Raw genomic sequence first — 23,262 nt, 5'->3', positions numbered from 1 at the left:
TCTACGATCGAAAGTGACGTTTGATTCACTTGCATATTCTATCATGGTTTTCAAAGGAAGTTTTGACAAGTTCGATCTTGACAAAGTGACAATCAAATTCTTTGTTTCGATTAACATATGAATTTTGAATATCGTTAAATAAACAACTCTAGTCGGCCTAATTGAGACTCATTTTAGTGGACAAATTTTGGAAATTGAGAGTTTGTCTTCGAGAAGAAGGACGTAAGACCTACCCATCAGGCCTACGTGTGATTACTGGATCACTTATTATACTTGCTCCTTTTAATTTTTCACCGATCCCCAATTTGTTTGTATTTGCAGCTCTCGCGAGATTGTTATCCTAACATTCTTGCACAGTTTACCACCTTGCAAGCGTTAGAACATAGATACGACATTTGAGTTTTCTTTTGTAATCAGCGAAAAATGATTGTGTGGTGGAGGGACCATCTATTTCTATAACTCGAGTTGAGTATTTCAAAAATAAGTAGGGTTCATTTGCAGACCCCCCCCCCACTACAAAGTCTTGCTTTAATTCAGACTCTACAACACATCCATTAAATGTAATTGTTACCTACTTTGTCACAATGAAAAAGTAGTAGACTCGAGAGTGAGAAAGGATTGAGATAGATCACGACATGGTGTTGTCAGTTTTCAGTTTCTGGGGAGATGATAAGTTTGGGTTTTTAAGAGTTTTTCCTATTTAGCTTTCTGACCTGCAAACAATTTAATAAAAATAAGAAGTTTAGGGGTCTAAATTTATCTGACTGGTTTTCAAGAAACTTTAAAATAGTTAATGAGAATTTTTGAATATTTAGCATTTAACATTGATTACCTACATGGGAGTTTTATTTTATTGTGGAGCACCCTCGATCAGCATAACTTTTAAGTCACGGTACTAATAAAAAAATACCGCCCTCTGTCGACGACAAGGTCAATGTCATCTATGCGGAAATGAATAGGAGTGGAAATTATTGCCAAATTATTGTGTCGGCGTAGACAAGTTACACACGAAAAACCTGGGGAAAAAACTCCCCATTGCCTACACTGTACACATCTTCAGATTATCATCATTTTTGGAGTATACGTAAGTACATAATTTAACGTTTATCACTCCTTCTTTATTTTTTAGAAGTGGGTGGCCGTGTGAATATCGGGCAGGTGGTGTGATGAGCTAGTCTAAGTCTAGTGTATCGTAGGAGGTCCTGTTGAGCTGTTCATGGCTGGCTCCGCTTTTATTTTTTAACATCGGCCTCATCACTGTCACCGTGACAGTGATGAGACCGATGTTAAAAGCGGAGCCATTAACAGCTCAACAAGGTGGGCTAGTATCCTGGTGTCATGTGTTTTCAGTAGGATAACAGGAAAATTGTTCACAATCAAAAACTAAACATTTTTTTTTCAAATCATCTATCCAATTTTTTAACAATAATACTTTAACTTCATGGTGTGTTGAAATTTTTAAAGTTTTGGTTTTACGTTGCGAGAGACAGTCCGCCATTAACAGTGGTTATGCATGCACGACATTGGAGCAACGGCATATGTTTTCACACCTTTCATTGGTTGGTATTTTATTGAATATTCAGAAGCTAGTATGGCGTGCAAAATAAATCAAAAATATTATTCAATTACTACTTAACAAATTTAATTACATTTTTGTCTTAAGGCATGGCTACTATATTAGAATCCAGAAATATCATAAGGCATGAAAGTAAAACACCCCACCCCCTTGAAATACACACACTTCATAACAATCCGTTTTCCCCCATTTCAGACCAGTAATGTTTGGTTTCAGGAGATAAGAAACCAATCTATGATTATTTTCTCTGTAGACTTAATATTTATTACGCTTGGCGGAATGTATTACAGTATGCAGTTTTAAAATCAAATTTTTGTTGTTGTCATTTTCACTTAAAATGTTTTGATTTTTTCCCTATATTGGCACACCATAGAATCTCAAATAGTAACCACCTCACATGATCCATCTAGTGACAGCAGAATGAAGCTCAATCTAGCAGATAGTAATTTTGTTTTGAACTTTTGAGGTTGGATGATGTTTCTAATGAATCATTTGAATGTTGGCATAATAATGCACTAGTGATTTGTACCAAAAATCAATCATTTTATAAATGTTTGAGCATAACCAACGACAGGAAACTTTATTCTCAGCATGATTAAGCCTGATGAAAATACAGACCAAGAGTAAACTGCATAGCTTCTGTCACCGGTGCAGCTTGCACAATCTCGCGGTAAACGGGAGTCAAAGTTGGGGTTCGAAAACATATGAGGGTCGTAGTAAAGATAGTAAAGAGTAAAGACACTGAACACTATTATTGGTAATTTTGTCAAAGACCAGTTTTCTCACTTGGTGTATCTCAACATATGCACAAAATAACAAACCTGTACAAATTTGAACTCAATTGGTCGTTGAATTTGCGAGATGATAATGGAAGAAAAAATTACCCTTGTTGTCACACGAAGAGTGTGCTTTCTTTATGGGTACCGGTCACTTCGGCACCTTGCAAATTCGGCACCCACAAACTCGGCACATGTATCAAATACAAACTCGGCACGCAGTTGAAAAAGTTTGATTTTCACACTGTGTGGTAGGCCTCGTTTTTATGTTATCAGTCCCACCATCATAGTCCCATAAAAAGCTTGATTCTGTTATAAAGTTATTAGTAATAACATTGCAAATATTATTGGAATATAATTATCGTAAAAAAATAATAATAATTTAGCACTGGAAGGAGTGTGCACACCAAATGATCTAGTGGCGTGTGCCTGCATGCCGTCCATATCACGCACAAAACGGAGCCCTCGAGAAATTATCCGGCCAGTGCCTTTCGGCAAATCACGCTCTGTTAAGAGGCAAAAATCCATTAAAATTATTTACCTGACTATAAAACAAACCCTTATTAAACTTGTTCAGAGCCAAAATCATAAGAAAATGGCACCGTACTTTCACCGACATGCAGCCTACTTGTTGACTAAACACAGCACATGGGGGCCGGACGGTAAACTTCCGGGGGCCCAAATGTTCTCGGAAGTTCAGAATTTTCATCACCCACAGAATTAGTGATTTAACATAGTTTACAAAGCTACCAACTACCAAACCATTTTTCATTGTGTAAGAACACGCACGCTACTTTATTTGTAACCACTTGACTCCTCGAGGTGATAGTAATTTTTCGCTTGGTGCCGAGTTTGTATGGTGCCGACATTCTTGGTGCCGAGTGGGTGCCGAGTGTGCAAGGTGCCGAGTTTGCAAGGTGCCGACTTTGCAAGTGCCAACTTTGCGAGGTGCCAAAGTGTCCGGTATTCTTCTTTATTATGCTTGATTTCGAGACGTCTAATTTGAGGTCTTGAAAAGTTGAAATCAAATTCGGGGAAAATTACCTCTTTCTCGAAAACTACGTCACTTCAGAGGGAGCCGTTTCTCACAATGTTTTGTACTATCAACCTCTCCCCATTACTTGTTACCAGGTAAGGTTTTATGCTAATCATTATTCTGAGTAATATCCAATAGTGTCCACTGCCTGCCTGGAGCTTTTAAATATTATTTGTGTACGGCATGGAGGTAGAAATACTAAATTTCTACCTCCATGTGTACAGTTAGTATCACAACTTTGTTGAAAGGTAGTGTTGTTGATTTGTTTTGGACGGTCAAATGCCGATTTTGAATACTCAATTTATACTTTGATTTTTTTTTAAGTAAAAAGATCTGGATTCCTTTGAATTTTTAGATGAAAACGATGTCTGTTGTTTTAAAATTAGCAAAAACTTTTCACAAGAATATCAATTGTCAGTTGCATTAACTTTTGTAGCAAGGTGACAGCGGGCACCAACTGCATATTTAGCTAGCTGCAAAATTTCTACCTCCATGACTGCAGCATGTGCGAATGAACATCATAATTTCTAATTCTATGATTCAAATTTCCATTTTCAATCAAGCATCCGAAATCTGAGAAACATAAAATATGCGTAAATTGTTAGCAGTTGTAGATGATTGTGAACAATTATCGAAACCACATTATTGCTGGGGATTTCTGTCTCACTCAACAGCTAACAAGTACGTTTTTATGGGCTTTTCGTTGTTGAGAGTATTTATCAATCTATGAGAAGTGTCATTAGATTAGTGCTACCTTTTTTTACATCTCATTGATAAGGGTGGGTGGTCAGCTTTCTCAAATTCTCACCCTTCCTTCAGTTCATGGCTGTCTTCACTGTAAAGATTTTTTTTACTTTTTCCAAGAATTGGCTGAGTTTGATGTGGCATATGGGTCATCACATATAATTGTAAAGACACTGAACATTATTGGTAATTTTGATTGGTAAGAGAAGCAGTTAAGTGTCTTGCACAGGGACACAAGTGTCACGACCGGGATTTGAACCCACACTCTGCTGAACAGAAGCACAAAGTGCTTGAGTTGGGTGCTCTTATCCGCTCGGCCACGACACCTTATAATATAACCTTTTCAATAAACGACTGATAAAAAGACTTGTTAGGATAATTGAAGACTTGAAAAGCTGTCCACACATGGAGCACATTGAAGAGGGCATCTTATGGATGGATCATGTGACTAGAGAGAAGTTCCACACTCAGCTGTTGAACAATAAAAGAGGATTTCTTAGGTCTTGTCATGAGTTGATATTACTCGTTATAACTCGATTATTAACACAGTCAGACAAGGAAAAGTTCAAAACCTGAATTTATATCACCATGCATCTTTATTGTTTTAGAACATTTCTTTGAATTCTTGCTCTCAAAATTAGGTTTGTCAAGCAACTCAACATGGACTTTGTAATGGGCTAGGACTTCAGTGAAGATGTTTCGTCTTTTGGACTATTGGGTGAATGAGCCTGGCTAAAGCACTGATTGGTCCTTGAACTGAAGGTAAGAGACTACATCATATAACTGACCAGTATTTCATGAACTATGACATCTAATCAGAAATATATTGTTTGTCGTGATCCATAGACAAGAACGAAACACGAAAAGGCATCTGAGTCAATATCTTTCTTTGATTCCTAAGATTGTGTCAGATAATGGCTGACCAGAGTGAGGAGACCATGAAAGAGGAGGAGATGGCCAGGCAATCTCAAGAACCAGAACAAAGATTAATGGCTGTTGTTGAAAATATTCAACCATCACCAGAAACAAGGGACTTAGTGAGAGCAGAAAACACACAAATGCTTCAAGGTAGGCCTATAAACTTACTGTGCATAATTTGAAATGTATTTATCTGTAGATGAGTTATGTAATAATGGGCACCATTGTCTATAAAAACAATATCTTATTTGATTTGATATCTTGTTTTATTCCTTAAAGGATGCGGATACTTTTTCAAAATGTCCACAGATTGACATTAAATTTACAAGGTTTGAAGATAATGATAGTAGAAAGCTTCCCTTCAAATATTACATACTGAGGTGCTGTAGTTTTTGAGAAATGAATAAAACAAGTCACAAAATAATTTTCGTTTTAGTAAGACGAAAATATTTTTAGCATGTAAAAACGTAAAACATGATACTAGAGAGGTTTCGCAGAGTCACCGATACTCTTACGTGAACGTATACGTCATAATAGGTCATCACTTTTTGAGGTCCATGTGGCGTATAACCGTTGTACACAAGTTAGAATAGTTGCCCAAAATGGGAATCTGTCGCCATACACGTAAGTAAACAACGAGTATATTTTGTTCATGTTTTTGTAGCGGATTGTTATTTTCAAATGTACCAGGTTTTCACCATGTCTATAAGAGGTATCATACATGGACGTAGTTGGACATTTGTTAACCACCATGCTTCAGAAAAAGACAAACGGCGATTGTCCATGGGTGCAGCCATTTGGTTAATAGCGCCCTCTTGAGCCTCAAGTTGAGGGTATTCGTTAGAATTTTGCGAAACAAAACTACACAGCTCACTTGACGCGAACGCGTACGGTTCGATATCTGTATGTGTATTCATATCCGCAACTCTGCGAAACCTCTCTATCATACCATAACATACCATAACTAGTTAATACCTTTTTACATGCTAAAAATGAGACGAAAATTATTTTTGTGACATTGTTTTACTCATTTCTCAAAAACTACAGCACCTCAGTAAGTAATATTATTTTTAAGGAAGCTTTCTACTATCATTATCTTCAAACCGATTAAGTTAAATGTAAATCTGTGGCCATTGTGTTTTGTGTTAGAAAAAAGTACACACACCCTTTTAAACAAGAAAATACACCCATCACCTTGGTGAAGGGATATAACAACATTTTTAAATTAATAAAGAGTTGGCATGGTTGGTAGTATACAAATAATGATTGTTATGAGTGCAATGGTGCAAATATTTTCATGAGTTGAAAGGTGGAATGTTCTATTCAACGAGGCGGAGCCGAGTTGATTAGAACATTCCACCTTTCAGCAGATGAAATTACACTGTTTCTTTTGGTTCGGTCTGCTGGGATTTAACAGTGACTATGTGCGTTCTGTACAGCTATTTTGAGACATGCAGACGCTGTATGTAGTATGTGCCTTGCAGTTCAGTAACACTGCTGCATTGGCAAACACGCGCACAGTGATGTTTTTACTCACTGTGCAATAGTACTTTTCGGATGGAACGAAAAATACACGGTGAATGGAACGAAAAATGCACGGTGGGTGACGTAAGCGTGCAATAGTACTTTTATTTGCTATCATGTGACGGACAATCATCCAATCAAATGGCAAGCATCTGCTTGGGTGTTATATAAAGAGGATTAATTTTAACCTAACTATTTGTAGAATGAATTTCCTTCAACTCGGCAGATATGCAAATACTTGGCTAAGCATGGCACACTACCTTAACCCTAACCATCAAAAGGGTCCGTCCACCTACCCTGCCAAATACAACAGAATGCAACACAGTTGAAATGAGAGCCATGCCAAATGCAACACAATGCAACAGCGGGTTGTGTTGCATTGTGCAGGCATGTGTTTGTGACAGGAATTAGCTTTGGGTGGGTTGCCCTGCTAATTGCAACAGTATGCACAGTTAACATGTGGGACTATTTATTAGGGCTCAGTTATCTTGCATGCACTGCTTTGTGTCTGACTGCAAAAGAAATAATCATCATTGCCCTATGTTTTTTTTGTTTTTTTTTTTGCCAACTTTTATTTACACTATATACACGTGTTTTTGCCCTGTTTCTTCTTCTTTTGGGAACTTTTATTTACACTGTACACTTGGTTTATTTTTTGTTTTTTCCCTTGTTTTTTGGGAAAGTATTATTTACACTTGGGCTTGTTTTGTTTGGCTTTTTTTTTCTCTCTTTTTCTTTCCATCTTTGGTGTACCGGATGTTTGTTCAATTTTACTGCTGGCCGCCATGAAACTGGAGGAAGCAGGTGCCCTCGCACAAGTGAACATTACATGTCAGGCAGCCGTGCCGACTCATTGAAACCCGCTTCCCCGCCGTCTTCTTGCCTCGCAGGCACCATCTACACTGCTTGGCGTATTTCCCCGGCATCTTCTGTCTGTGATGGAGAGGCATGGTGGCAGATGACAGTGGCCTTGTGGAGGACTGACGAGGAGTGCTCCCCTTTGAGTAGCCTTTGATCAGCCCAGTTCCCACCTCCATGACGAATGCAGAATGGCTCATTCTGCCTGTCTTTCTGCCTAGATCATCCTCGGATGTGGTGCATGTCGTGGTACCCTCTGTAGCGGCGTGGTGGCTCTTGTAGGATACCCAGGCATTGGTTTGAGCGATGTCCACAAGGAAGTAAAGCAGCTTTCTCCACCAGTACTGAGACTTCCTGGAGCAGGTGTAGTAGGCTCTCAGCTGGTCTCCCCTATCGACACCGCCCATATTCTTGGTGTAGTCTACTGCCTGGCTTGGGGCTGCAACAGATGATGACACCCTCCGGCCACTATCATCCTTGACTTTCCGTGTGAGCTTGTCGGTAATCCTGTTTCTGTACCCTTGGTGAGCAGAGCTGAGCATCGTCATCACTCTGGAGTCCTTCCAGGCAATAGCAGTGAGTTGGTCAGCTTGTCTACTGTAGAAAGTCCCTCGGGGCATCTTGTTCAGGGCCTTCAGTTTCCTGAAGTGGCGTGGGTTTTTCTCCGAATTCTTGCTGAAATCGGTGGGCAGACCTTTGCTCGTTGACTTCACCGCTCCAGTCAGGTAGGTGTTGGCTGCCAAAAGTCTCCGAGCAAGCTCAACAGAGGTGTAGAGCTTATCCGTGTAGATGTGGTGGTGAACTCCTACAAACGGACTGGCCACAGACATCGCAATGTCCACCATCTTGGCTGGCTTGCCTGTTTTGAAGGGATGGACCATGAAGTTTGCCATGTACCCAGTTGAAGACTCAGCCAGGGCGTAGATCTTGAAACCCGATCTGATCGGTTTCAATGGCATGAAGAACTTCCGAACCTTGGCCTTGAAGCCAGAGTACTTGACCATGGCCTCGTCTATTGCCAAGTTCTTGCTGAGGTTGTAGTTTCCCTTGCATTTTGCTAGCACAGCATCCCAAACAGGCTGCAGGGGATAGAGGGGGTGCTTCCGCATGTAGCTGTAGTGGTGTTTTTTGTCAGAAAACATGGAAGGGTCTCGGTGGGGATATGCCTCGGGGTTCTCTGCCGGGTTTGCACAAGCTAAATGTTGAGTTATCTGGTCAAATCTACTCCTCGTCATGGTGGTAGCGATGAGTCTGTTGTAGTAGCCAGGACTGTTGGACCAGTAGTCCTGGTAGTAGGGTATCTTGACCAGGCCCATGACGATCCGGATACCAAACCAAGCGCGTAGCTCCGCCACTGAAGAAAGAATTTTACATCCTGCATCACGGAGATTGATGTTAGTCCATTCCACAATGAGGGAGAGTACAGCAAGTGGAAAGAAGGCCAAGAAGTACTTGGCAGGTGTCCTGTGTCGTCTGAAGGTTGGGCCAGTTGGTGTTGGCCCCTTGAACCGCTGCACCTTCACTCGTCTGAGGGTTCTGCTCCATCCAAACTCATCAGGAGCATAGTGGTGGTCATCGGCACCGGGTGGGTCTGGATCATTGTCAGAATCTGGACTGTAGACCTTCCTGGGGCGCTTCTTTCTTCCAGTTGATGAAGTTGGCACCTCCATGTCCTCTTCCGGGGAATCAACTTCATCTTCCTCTCTGTCATCAAACTCTCCCTCTTGCTCCTCAGAAGACTGGAAGTCCTCATCAGCCTCCTCATCATCAACTACCGGGCTCTCAGGTGGGCAGTCTTCCATTAGCTGATCGACGATCCCATCTAAGTACTCGTCTTCGGATTCCGTTGACACATCAACTACAGCTCGGTAGTTGCCTCTCGTCATGGCAATGCCGGCCTCATTGCAACTCCTTCTCAGGGACTCTCTAAGGGCTTGCCTCTCCTCCTCCTTCTTTCGCTGCTGGTAGCGCCTGTCACATTTCTTATCGAGGAGTCCTTTCCCTCCATTCCTCTTCTTTCCTCCCAGAGGCCGACTCTTCTTTCCTCTACATTTCCTCTTCTTTTTCTCCATGATGGAATCCATAAAGATGTTGCTCTCGCTTTCCTTCAGTGCAAACTGCAGATTCTTGGCCTCACGGCTTGACATGTTAACAGGATGCTACCACATAAGAATGTGTGGGTTGCTGGAGATTTGGGAGGCCTTATATACTTTTTTATGTAACTGTTATGTAAATGTAACTGTTATTTAAATGTTTTTACTGTTACATTATTCTTTTCAATTCCATTTAAATTATAAATATTACCCAATATTACATCATAATTACTTCCCAATACTTTTCCCAAACAATAAATTATTTGTAAACACCCATTATAAGTTGCTCAAATACAATGGAATCACCCAAGCTCTAAGTTTACATAGTTAACATAATGAGGCGTGATTGAGAGCTTACATTACCCACAACCCCTGTATATTGACCTTGCAACCAATAGAAACTAGTGGATGTGACCCCGACACAATGTAAGTACCCAAGCATTTACAACTATACAGTATGTAATTCACCAAATAACAATAACATCATTGTGTGGTGCCCAATGAAATAACAACCCTAATTACAACAGAATGCAACATAAGAAAATCACTTGGCTGCTAATTGCAACAGATTCCATCAAGGTGAGAATTTGAGTTGACTGCCCAGTGCAACACAATGCAACACCAATACACAGTCACTTGACTGCCAAATGCAACAAATTCAGTCAAAGAAAGACATCTGAGTTGACTGCCAAATGCAACAAATTACAACAACTTAAAAAATCTGGTGCATATTGTTGCATTTAGCATGGTTAGGGTTAAGGCTTTTTTTCTGAGAGGCCAGTAGTTAGATATTTCTTATAAATTCTACCATTCTTTTACAAAAAGTATCATGCACGTTTTTTTCTAAACAAATTATACATGGGACATGACATACAAAATGCATAAATTAATTATTCTTGGACACAGTGTGGACAAGTTTGTAAATGACATTCTTAAAGGCAGTGGACACTATTGGTAATTACTCAAAATAATTATTAGCGTAAACCTTACTTGGTAACGAGTAATGGGGAGAGGTTGTTAGTATAAAACATTGTGAGAAACCGCTCCCTCTGAAGTAACGTAGTTGTCGAGAAAAGAGTAGTTTAGTTGTCGAGAAAGAAGTATTTTTCCACGAATTTGATTTTGAGGCCATAGAATTATATTTTGAGGTCTCGAAATCAAGCATCTGAAAGCACACAACTTCGTGTGAAAAGGGTTATTTCTTTCATTATTATCTCGCAACTTCGACGACCAATTGAGGTAAAATTTTAACAGGTTAGTTATTTTATGCATATATGTTGAGATACACAAAGTGAGCAGACTGGTCTTTGACAGTTACCAATAGTGTCCAGTGTCTTTAAATGCTTTAACAAAACTACACCTCATTATGTTACCACTTTACTGTCACATTACACTCCTCCATGATTTCTTAGGTCCACACTTGACATCACTCGCTTGAATAATACCCGAGCAAACAAAGTTCCAGGTCAAATTTGCATTCAGTGTAGCTGGGCTGATGATTAGGAACAATCTCCCTACTGCCATTATGGAATCTAATACTCTATCTGCTTTTTTGTAAAGTCCTTAAGAGTCACCTTTATTCCATGTTTAATTTTGTTCCAGTGCGCTATGATCTTTATGGAATAGCGCTTTAGTAATTTGAATTGTTATGTTGTTATGTTTTGTAGAAATGACTTTTCTTCATTGCCCCTACAGCAGAAAATCATTTAGGTCAAGGAGCCTGTTTGATGGCCAACCAGTCTTTGGCTCTACACCGCATTGAAGGCAGTGGTAATTTGGCTGTTGGTAATCCTACTAACTGTACGTTCAACATCCTGCAGCTGAAGCCAGGAGCAACAGGTAAGGCACAAACATGAAGAACTTTTGTAGATTGGTTTCTTTCTTTTAAATGAACATTACAGAATTGGTAAGAAACAAACATCGTGAAGATCACAGATTTACCTAAAACTTACACGGTTTAATGATAATGATAGTAGAAAACATCCCTTGAAATATTTTTTTTTGGAAATGTCATATTTAATGTAAAATAAATATACTTAGTTTGTGTTTGAAGTTTATCGCTCAATGAGCGTTTTATTTATTTTTATTTTGGCATCGATGCAATGCAAAATTTGTAATCGGTTTTTCACTGTTCTCTTGTGATGACCTAGATGGTCGATCAATCTCAAACTTCTACAGGTTTGTCAGTTAATGTATAACGTGGATTACATAAAGCGCTTACACTGCCAGCATTTGTTTTGTTAGCAAAAACCAATTCTGTAATGTTCCTTTAAGTTACAAATGTAGAACAAATTAAACATGAATTAGAATTTTATTATAATTTTTATAGTGGAAAAGACAAAGGTGGAAATTGTTTGTTTTGATTTATATCCAAAACATCGGAACAGAGGAATTCGATAGTAGAGATAATTTTATATTCAATTATTGTCACCGTGTTGATGATAACAATAATAAGCCGTGGACAAATTGTGTTTTATCGACCCGGTAGTTTATTTGCACTCAGCGAGGAGCAGGTGAACTAGAATGTCAAATAATGAAATAGATAATTAATATATAAATACGTAATTAACTCAATAATAAATCAAAGTACAAGAAAGATATTGAAAGAAAACACGCAATCAGACGTTTCCGGAAAGATTAAATAAAATGCAATCGAAGGCTTCCGAAAAGATTATACAAAAATGAAGGGTAAATAGTTTCCAGAAAAGATTAAAGAAAATTAGCAATCGGGGGTTTCCAGAAGGATTAAAGAAAGCAATTATTAAAAGCTTGAACAATTCTACTTCACAACAATTCGGTATCAAACGATGAACAATTATAACAATTTTATAGACTACTAAATTAACACTTACAAATTGTTACCGTGGAAATCACTTCAACACAGTGGGAAACTTAACGGCGATGTACAGAGAGGTTTACAGGAGTTTACAGGAGTTTACGGCGGCATACTGATATAACAAAACTGTTGGGAAATACACACATGATAATGTAAGTAATTTTAAGAAACAAATATGTTGGGTACAAAAATAGGACTTAGAAGAATAAAACAGCTTTGCCTAGTGGCACCAAAAAATCTTAGCAATCCAAAAAACTTGTGCCCCAAAATAGGATCCCAAAATTACAGCTTTTGGATGAACCAGAAAAATAACTCCAACTAGCCAAAATCATCGAAATAAAAAGGAAATAATTTACAATAACCAATACATTTATATAATTGAAATAAGTGACATTAAATATTATACAATTAAGAAATACTACTTACGAAAACGGCAATGAAAACTAGCTGGGGTTGTCTACAAAAAATACGGCGAACTTAACCAAACGAAACCAGGAAAAGAAATGACTTAGAAATACCGGCACCCCAATACCTGTGTACAGAAATAATACGACACTCAGCTATACATCACGTTTAAATCTTCTCAAGAAAACGCCAATGCATCTATTGCAAGACTTGAGAAATGCATCCAAGAGATTCGGCGTTGGACACAACAAAACTTCCTGAAGTTAAATGATGATAAGACAGAGTTCCTTTTATTTGGGTCACGTCAACAGTTAACCAAGGTTTCAGTGCCATACATCTCCATCGGTGATGCTCGGATAGCTCCCTCGCTGAAAGCTCGGAACTTGGGGGTTATTTTTGATTCATCGATGACACTTCAGCCACACATCAACAATATTGTTCGTTTATCATCATATCACATCAGGAATATAGGTAAGATTCGCAAGTACTTGGACAAAAGTGCCACTGAAAAGGTCATTCACGCATTTGTTACTTCTCGTCTTGACAACGGCAATGCTCTTCTCTACAGTCTTCCTAACAACCAGATTTCCCGACTTCAACGGCTCCAAAATACTGCTGCCCGCATTGTGACACTGTCTAGAAAATCCTGTTCTATCACCCCCATTCTGAAACAACTACACTGGCTCCCTATCTCTCAACAAATCATCTTCAAGCTGATGCTCATTGTCCACAAAGCTCTAAATGGCAAGGCTCCCCACTATATTTCTGAACTGCTTCAAGTTTACACTCCATCAGGGAATCTTCGATCAAGTTCCATGCTTCTCCTCATTGAACCCAAGTCTCGATACTCATGGGTGACAGGTCTTTTTCTTCAGCCGCGCCACGCATCTGGAACTCTCTACCACTTAATCTTCGATCTTGTGTTTGTACCGCAAAATTCAAGTCTCTTCTCAAAACTTATCTTATGTCACAGGTTTTCAACGACTAATTTTGTTGTGTCTGTTTTTCTTTGTGTTGTGTTTTGTTTTGTTTTTGGTTTTACTGCGCCTTGAACACCCAGCAGGGTGGATATGTGCGCATTACAAGTCTTATTATTATTATTATTATTATTATTATTATTATTATTATTATTATTATTATTATTATTATTATTATTATTATTATTATTATTATTATTATTATTATTATTATTATTATTATTATTGTTATTGTTATTGTTATTGTTATTGTTATTGTTATTGTTATTGTTATTGTTATTGTTATTGTTATTGTTATTGTTATTGTTATTGTTATTGTTATTGTTATTGTTATTGTTATTGTTATTGTTATTGTTATTGTTATTGTTATTGTTATTGTTATTGTTATTGTTATTGTTATTGTTATTGTTATTGTTATTGTTATTGTTATTGTTATTGTTATTGTTATTGTTATTGTTATTGTTATTGTTATTGTTATTGTTATTGTTATTGTTATTGTTATTGTTATTGTTATTGTTATTGTTATTGTTATTGTTATTGTTATTGTTATTGTTATTGTTATTGTTATTGTTATTGTTATTGTTATTGTTATTGTTATTGTTATTGTTATTGTTATTGTTATTGTTATTGTTATTGTTATTGTTATTGTTATTGTTATTGTTATTGTTATTGTTATTGTTATTGTTATTGTTATTGTTATTGTTATTGTTATTGTTATTGTTATTGTTATTGTTATTGTTATTGTTATTGTTATTGTTATTGTTATTGTTATTGTTATTGTTATTGTTATTGTTATTGTTATTGTTATTGTTATTGTTATTGTTATTGTTATTGTTATTGTTATTGTTATTGTTATTGTTATTGTTATTGTTATTGTTATTGTTATTGTTATTGTTATTGTTATTGTTATTGTTATTGTTATTGTTATTGTTATTGTTATTGTTATTGTTATTGTTATTGTTATTATTATTATTAATATGGGCTTGCCACACCTTAAAACAAATTCCTAAGATGCCCACAGGCGATTGGCTGTGGTCACTGAACTTTGACTTTATGCAAACAAGGATGAACTGATAAACGTAAGAGAAACGTATAAATTATAAACAACAATATAAACACATCACCGGTGGGAGATGACAACTATAATAATATATATTGTGATGAGGTTCGCAGTTACACCATCAAAAATATTGTCTGTAAAATGAGCTAGTACTGAATTTAATACATCATGGAGTGAGGTTTCTTGATATGTATTCAGATTGTGCATCCATTGTGCTACATTTTGCTTGTAAATAGTTCAGCTACTCAAGAGTTTTCTCTATAATTTATCATCTAATCTTAATAACCGTTATTTCTTTCTTTAACTTTGTCTTCCAGAGAATATGTTACCTGCATTGGAGAAACTAACTGCCACTTTACAACAGAAACAAGCTTTGGATTCAGCAGTAAAACCAACAGGTAATTTAATCAACCAAAACATGTCAAATCTTGGATAGTCATTATTATACCCACACTGATCATTAAGAGAAGAAGTTTGCTGTGTTGTTTTTTTCTGGCAGTTTCTGCTGAAAGGGCCTTGGTGGCAATGGTTTGATAAGGAGGCTTGCAGCGTCAAGAAATCTCTGAAATTAATGTGGGCCCCCGTCACGACACTCCAATGTTTAGACCTAAAATTTCTAAAAGATTGCCAGTATCTTATGGGCTTTCCTTAAACTTTGTTTGTTTTTATACATTGATGAAAATAAAACAATGATATGTTGATATTTGATCATCAAACATGTCCTTTAAACTGTCTTGTAGGATCTGACCAAGAGTGCACTCCACCGAAGATTCCAAAGCTAGTTGACTCCTCCCAAGCTACTGCCACTGCCAGTGGAACGTCAATACAACCCAAAACCTCAGGTAAGTACATGGTGTCATTTCTTGTGATGGTCAACTTGGGACAAGATGAGACATGATTGCAGATTAGCTTTACTAAAAAGTCAACATACCCAAGTAATGCAAACAATAAATGGATGCAGATATTGTTTTGTGATTCCTAAAAAAACCTCCAAGCAGCCAAGTGAAACAATTTTAAAAAGGGAATAAAAGGGTAGCGACGAGTTCTTTAACGGCCATTTAAATCCGGCAAGGTTGTTGCCGTGTGATAGGGCCTTTATCGCATGGCAACGATCCTGCAAGGTTTTAAATGGACGTTTACGAACGAGTCACTACTCTTTTATTCCCATTCATAAATGCCCTTTTGTTAAAAAACGTTAAAACAATACAATTATAGACACTTTGACAATGAAAATTTGAGGTTTGAAGTATTTTTTTCAAAAACTTTGTGAAGAATCTGTTTGATACGCGTGGGTTGTGTGTCTGCGCGCGCACTTAGAAATAGCTTACGCGCGCGCTTAGAAATAGATTACGCGCTGTTACCAATAGCTATGAATTGTGCGTTCTGCGTGATATATTGGTGTACGCGCGCACCCGACTCGCGGAAGCCAGCTGGTTATAAACAGCTCCACCACGTGACGCGCTCTCCACCAATAGGAGAAGAGAAACTGACGGGGGTATGTATGAATCAAGATTAATTGTTCCGTATCATGTTTTTTGTTTTCAATCAGATGATGGAAGTGTGCAAGGAGCACATTCGACAAAAGATCCAGCCCAGGTTGCTGCAAAGAGCTGTGGAAAGGCAATAAGAACTCATTATAGGAAAACAGGTAGCTATGTGAAACTGATACCATGGGAGGATGATGACACCAAACATATCAAAGATATCTTTACAGAATTAACTTTGGAGAAATCTGGAAAGAAACTGGATTCATATAAAGATATTTTCCTTCAGAAAACAAGAGATGGTGATTGCATAAATCAGGCTGTTTTGAGTGGGTTAGCTGGTAGAGGGAAGTCTACCCTCATTGATAAGATGGCTTATGATTGGGCATGTGGTGAAGCACTGCAGCAGTTTGAACTTGTATTTGTTATAAGAATGAGTGCAGTTGAACAAAGCACAGAGCTAGTTGACTCGATTTTTGACCAACTTTTAAGCGGAGTAACAAGTGTAGATAAGAACTCGTTGAGTTCTTTTATCAGTCACAATCAAGAGAAAGTACTGTTCTTGTTTGATGGCTTTGATGAGTTGAAGACCCGTGCCCTTGATAAAGCCTTATTTGGTTCAATTCTAAAGATCCTGAACCGTAAGAAAGACAGAGAGTGTTTTGTTGTAGTTACCACTCGCCCCTCTCACTATGATAAATTAGTGACAAGATCATTGATTCAAAAGCCTTTCACACAGGTTAAGGTTGAAGGTTTTGATGAGGAAGATATCAAGAAGTATGTGAAGAGATTTTACTCGGATGAACATGACAAAGCAGAAGGGCTTATTCGGAGGATCAAATCCTCAAATGCTTTATCTGATTTGGCAAAGAGTCCAATGCTACTTCTGTTGATGTGCATTTTGTGGAGAGAGGATTCTAAACTCCCAGAAACAATGTCTCGTATCTACAGTGAGGCATTGGAGTACATATTTCACAGAAAAACTGATATGTCATCAAATGAGATATCAAAAGTAACAAATGAACTTGGAAAGATTGCCTTGCTTGGTCTTCTTGCTCCAGAACAACAGCTTGCTTTTCCTGAGCAAGTGTTTGAACCAAATGTGCTTGAATCTGCCATAAAAGCAGGTATTCTTACAAGACAAAAGGTCTTGAAGGGAATGAAAAGTCACAACAGCATTCAATTCCTTCATAAGACTTTTCAAGAGTGTTGTGCTGGTAAATACTTACAAAGCTTGTTAGAAACAGACCCGGTGGAATTCCAAAAGAGCCTGGATAAAATGATCAGTTCTAGAAGTGGTGACTTTCATTATATTTTGCGGTTTTGTGCTGGTGACAACATGACATGTACAAATAGCATTTTACAAACACTTCCTAAAGTACCAGGCAGGATGCAGATCGGCCTTGACTGCTACTTTGAGGGTCAGACAAAAGATTTACCCCCAGTGGAGTTCATGAAGTCTGTTCTAACAGATCATATAGACATTAATGGTTGGAACAGGGACACTCTTAACTCATTCACATATTTGCTTAGAAATGTTCACACATGCACAGTGGAAAACAAACAAACTGATTATCTTGAGAAGGTACAGTCAGTAGGGATATTTGATTGTCACTTGGGTGGGTGTATGTCAGATTTGGTAGACTCTATGAGCTTAATGACGAATCTTTCAAAGGTGAAGTTGGTTTTGTGCAAATTGAAAGAGAGTACTGAAGAATATTCTGCTTTATCAGGAGCAGCCTCATCTGCTGCATCATGGGCCCATCACTTCAAGAAGATGAAGAACCTTAAGAGGCTTGTCTTGATTGGCTGCTCATTGACAGGTGAAGATATGACACATATTGCTCCTGCACTGTGTGATCTGCCCAGCTTGGTTAAATTGGATCTTGGGGGAAATATATTCCTTATTGGTTCTGCTGCATCATGGGCCCATCACTTCAAGAAGATGAAGAACCTTAAGAGGCTTGTCTTGATTTGCTGCTCATTGACAGGTGAAGATATGACACATATTGCTCCTGCACTGTGTGATCTGCCCAACTTGGTTGAGTTGGATCTTTCGAAGAATGAATCCCTTGGAGGTTCTGCTGCATCATGGGCCCATAACTTCAAGAAGATGGAGAACCTTATGACGTTTAATTTGAATTACTGCTCATTGACAGGTGGAGATATGACACATATTGCTCCTGCACTGTGTGATCTGCCCAGCTTGGTTAAATTGGATCTTTCGATAAATGGATCCCTTGATGGTTCTGCTGCATCATGGGCCCATCACTTCAAGAAGATGAAGAACCTTAAGAGGCTTTTCTTGAGTGACTGCTCATTGACAGGTGGAGATATGACACATATTGTTCCTGCACTGTGTGATCTGCCCAACTTGGTTGAGTTGCATCTTTCGATAAATGGATCCCTTGGTGGTTCTGCTGCATCATGGGCCCATCACTTCAAGAAGATGAAGAACCTTCAGAGGCTTTTCTTGATTGGCTGCTCATTGACAGGTAAAGATATGACACATATTGTTCCTGCACTGTGGGATCTGCCCAACTTGGTTGAATTGGATCTTTCAGAAAATAGATCCCTTGGTGGTTGTGCTGCATCATGGGCCCATCACTTCAAGAAGATGGAGAACCTTCAGAAGCTTGTCTTGAATGGCTGCTTATTGACAGGTGAAGATATGACACATATTGATCCTGCACTGTGTGATCTGCCCAACTTGGTTGAGTTGGATCTTAAGAAAAAATAAATCACTTGGTGGTTCTGCTGCATCATGGGCCCATCACTTCAAGAAGATGAAGAACCTTCAGAAGCTTTACTTGAGGTTCCTTTTTTTGACGAGTGAAGATATGACACATATTGATCCTGCACTGTGTGATCTTCCCAACTTGGTTGAGTTGGATCTTTCAGAAAATGAATCCCTTGGTGGTTCTGCTGCATCATGGGCCTATCACTTCAAGAAGATGGAGAACCTTCAGAAGCTTTACTTGAGGTTCCCTTTTTTGACGAGTGAAGATATGACACATATTGATCCTGCACTGTGTGATCTTCCCAACTTGGTTGAGTTGGATCTTTCAGAAAATAGATCCCTTGGTGGTTCTGCTGCATCATGGGCCCATCACTTCAAGAAGATGGAGAACCTTCAGAAGCTTTACTTGAGCTTCTGTTTACTTGAAGATGAAGATGTTACACATATTGATAATGCATGGCGTGGTTTGCCCCATTTGGTCATAAATGAATAATTCTCAATGGATGATCCAAAGATTTTGAAAAATTTGTGAAAAAGACGGCTAGCTTTAAGACAAGCTAAACCTCAACGGTCCTCATGCATGATGTAATGGTGACTCTACAACACTCTGCACTGCATCCTTCCTTCCATGTTCTAATGTACATGGTGTAAGGTATTATCAATACATCGAGATGAACGAAACCTTTGGCTGGTTCCGCTGCAATATGGGTACCATCACTAAAGAAGATGGAAGAACCTTCATAAGCTGAGCATGATGTTCCGAAGCTGTGACAAATACAAATTGCACTGCCCAACTAAGTGGTTGAATTGATTCTTGTTGAGCAGCAGTTGATCAAGTGTCCCATGGCTCTGACTTCTTCATGTCCTTATAGGTGAATACACTCAAATATAACACACCACTGAAGTTGAACCCGTGGCTTATAATTTTGCCTATAATCATCAAAAGCCAAATAACGACATCATCTCTAATACAGAAAACGAACAGCAAGTTTCACAATAAACATACACAACTCCTTCCCCTCCATTCATGGGAAGATGTTTTTTCCCTTTGTCACACGAATGCGCGCATTCAAGTTGGCTAGTCTTGCACCGCGTTCATAATGTACGTTCAGACACAGTACTAAAGTTGGTTGAACTCATGGTTCAACCTGATCAAGTTCAACTCTGTGTGTCTAAAGTAAGACCGAATCGAGTTCAACCCACAAAACATAGACCGTCCAGCGAGGGGGTTTATCTTGAAACCGCTTTCAGGTTTTTCTTTTAACACTGTGTGGACAGAATAAAAAAGACCATATCCGGTTTCACTCACAACAGACGACCCATCGACCTCCGTAATCATTACGTAAACACACTGTGACCAATGAACAAGACAATAAACCAGATGTTAGAGGAACGGGGTCAAGTTTGCTTTGACCTCTTAAAACCAAAGATAAATTGTATCGGGTTTTACGCAGTGCTGTCTGAATGCAACGGGAACAACTTTCTTAAAAGTTAAACCATGGAATTAAAATTGGGCCCTGGTTGTGTTAATACATTGACAGAAACGTGGTGCAGGAGTTAAGCATCATGTCATCATCTCTTATGTGTGTGTGTAAATAAAGGCAAATCTGATGTATATTTTTAGAACTTCTATTATTTTTTGTTATAACTAAACACTAACAGATTTATACAAGAATGCAATTAGATGTAGTTCAAGGTAAATGAAGTTTCACTGTCTGTGTATTTAAAGCCAAGTACAATTGTGCTCTCTGCTAAGTTGAGGGAAAGATATTCTTTTAAATTAGACTAAAGGAACTTTACAGAATTGGTTTTGCTGACAAAACAGTTGCTGGCAGTGTAAGCACTTTATGTAATCCACCAGATATGTAATATAAACTAACAAACCTGTAGAAGTTTGAGATCGATTGGCCATCTGGGTCCGAGAAAATAGTGAAAAACCAAATCACATTTTTTGCATTACATCTATGCAAAAAGAAAAATGAATAAAACGCTCACTGAGCGATAAACTCCGCGATAAACTGAGCGATAAACTCCTATATGACATTTAAAGACAATAATATTTCACAGGATGTTTTCTACTATCATCATCATTAGACCGTGTAAGTTTTGTGTAAACCTGTGATCTTCACAATTTTTGTTTCTTACCAATTCTGTAACGTTCCTTCAAAATGAATACTGTAAGCTATCTCTGCTGTCATGATGTAAACTTTATTTGTATTGGGATGTAATAATAATAATATCAGAGGCTTATATAGCGCACGTACATGTATCTACCAAACAAGGTACTCAAGGCGCTGAGTAATACAAACTTTCAGAAATATAGGTTATTGCAGTGATGAATTCTGAGACCCAATTATGTAGCACCTTATAAGGGTTTACAAGGTGCTAGGGCGCATACAGCAGCCACAGCCAGGAACACTGGGGAGAACCCCTTCTCTTTTCAATTAGTGCACTGGGTTCTTTTACATGCGTTACACAACCCATGGGACCAACGGCTTTACATCCCATCCGAAAGACAAACCAATGGTTCAGTGTCTTGCTTAAGGACACAAGTGTCATAGCTGGGGATTCGAACCCACACTCTGCTGATCAGTAATACCAGAGTTTGAATTCGGTGCTCTTAGCTGCGCAGCCACGACACTTCCCCAGAGTTATGGAGTTAAGTTACTTTGGTAGAACAAAACAAGACATGAAATAGACAAGTATCCAGTTAAATATAAACAAACATCTGGTGTAATATTTCAATTACTAAAGGCAACTTTTTCTAGTTCTACAATAAAAGTCGAGTACCAAGAAGACCTTGACCAAACATGGAATTAGACAAAAATCAAATGGTCAAGAAGAATTTGGAAACTTCAATTCCAATCTACCTTGCATTCCAACTTAATTGATTATGTTCACTTTTGTGGTTGTCTAGATGTAGCACCCTGATCTAGACGGAGTTTTCTTATAATAAAGACACTAGACACCTTTGGAAATTGCACAAAATAATAAACCTGTGAAAATTTGAACTCAATTGGTAGTCAAAGTGGAGATAATAATGGATGGATCAAAACACCCTTCTCACACGAAGTTGTGTGCTTTCGGTGTTCGATTTCGAGACCTCGAGTGTGAGGTCTCGAAATCAATTCAAACATTTTACTGAGAAATTACTCCTTCTCAAAAACTATGCTACTTCAGAGGGGGAGCCGTTTCTCACAAAGTCTTTTACTACTAACAGCTCTCCATTGCTCGTTACCAAGTATGATTATAATTATTTTTGAGTAATTACCAATAGTGTCCAGTGCCTCTAGGGTATTCATTAATAATTAAAGACACACCGTAGTATTTCTAGTTGAAAGGTAGGATTTAAAAAAGCGTGATACTATTTTATTTGATGAGCACAGTCATTCCGATCCTCTATAGTTTCCAACAAACAGATCAAAACCAACCTATGAATGGTTTATCTTCTTATATGATTATAAATACTGGTAAATCCTTTGACATGGATTGTGGGCATGTTTAAAGACCCTGGACACTATTGGTAATTGTCAAAGACCAGTTATAGTCTTCTCACTTGGTGTATCTCAACATGCATAAAATAACAAACCTGTGAAAATTTGAGCTCAATGAAACAATAAAACACTGTGTCACACAAAGTTGTGTGCTTTCAGATGCTTGATGTCGAGTCCCCAAATTCTAAATGTGAGGTATTGAAATCAAATTCGTGGAAAATTACTTCTTTCTCGAAAACTACGCCACTTCAGAGGGATCCGTTTCTCACAATGTTTTTTTTTACTATCAACCTCTCCCCATTACTCATTACCAAGTAAGGTTTTATGCTAATAATCATTTTGAGTAATACCAATAGTGTCCACTGCCTTTAAATAGAAAGACTTTTGATTGCCAATTATATAAGAACCAAATGTTGGGGATAATTTTTTGCCACACATCCAAGATTGTCCCCCCGATTGGTTCATGGTCTCTGGTTAATGGTAGTATTTCAGACAGCAGTTGGTTGACAGTTGACACTATTATCAATGAAAATAAATTTACACTAAACATGTAGATTTATAATTGGTCATTTGGTTCGTTTAGAAGAACTTATTTGGAATATTAACTTTAAAGACAAAGATTTCAGTATAAGCTACATGTATTATCATCTAACGTAGAATTATGTCTTCTATTTTACACTTATCTGTAACACTAACAGCGCTTAGAAACCTTGTATTAAACGCTACATAAATGCAGCTATT

General features: G+C 38.0%; 2 protein-coding genes across 2 annotated transcripts; one reads left to right on the top strand and one right to left on the bottom strand.

Annotated features, from left to right (window-relative positions):
* The first annotated feature begins 955 nt into the window (after positions 1 to 955).
* On the top strand, positions 956 to 22,055 carry LOC139951624 (NLR family CARD domain-containing protein 4-like). The gene is given in 8 exon segments (XM_071950593.1): positions 956 to 1,084; positions 4,774 to 4,894; positions 5,034 to 5,200; positions 11,221 to 11,364; positions 15,121 to 15,201; positions 15,544 to 15,645; positions 16,353 to 19,012; positions 19,014 to 22,055. Coding segments are annotated over 6 exon segments (3,648 nt in total). The 5' UTR covers positions 956 to 1,084; positions 4,774 to 4,894; positions 5,034 to 5,046; the 3' UTR covers positions 19,521 to 22,055.
* LOC139951628 (piggyBac transposable element-derived protein 4-like) lies at positions 6,854 to 9,860 on the bottom strand. The gene has a single exon (XM_071950597.1). The coding sequence runs from the start codon at positions 9,577 to 9,579 to the stop codon at positions 7,345 to 7,347; it is 2,235 nt and encodes a 744-aa protein (XP_071806698.1). The 5' UTR covers positions 9,580 to 9,860; the 3' UTR covers positions 6,854 to 7,344.
* Positions 22,056 to 23,262: the final 1,207 nt, after the last annotated feature.

Source organism: Asterias amurensis, chromosome 19 (genome assembly GCF_032118995.1).
Source record: "Asterias amurensis chromosome 19, ASM3211899v1".
NCBI classification, from domain to species: Eukaryota; Metazoa; Echinodermata; class Asteroidea; order Forcipulatida; family Asteriidae; genus Asterias; species Asterias amurensis.
This window is presented reverse-complemented; position numbering and strand designations above follow the sequence as displayed.

Excerpts from the sequence above, each read along its gene's own strand:
- LOC139951628 (XM_071950597.1), bottom strand. The coding sequence starts at position 9,579 with ATGTCAAGCCGTGAGGCCAAGAATCTGCAGTTTGCACTGAAGGAAAGC.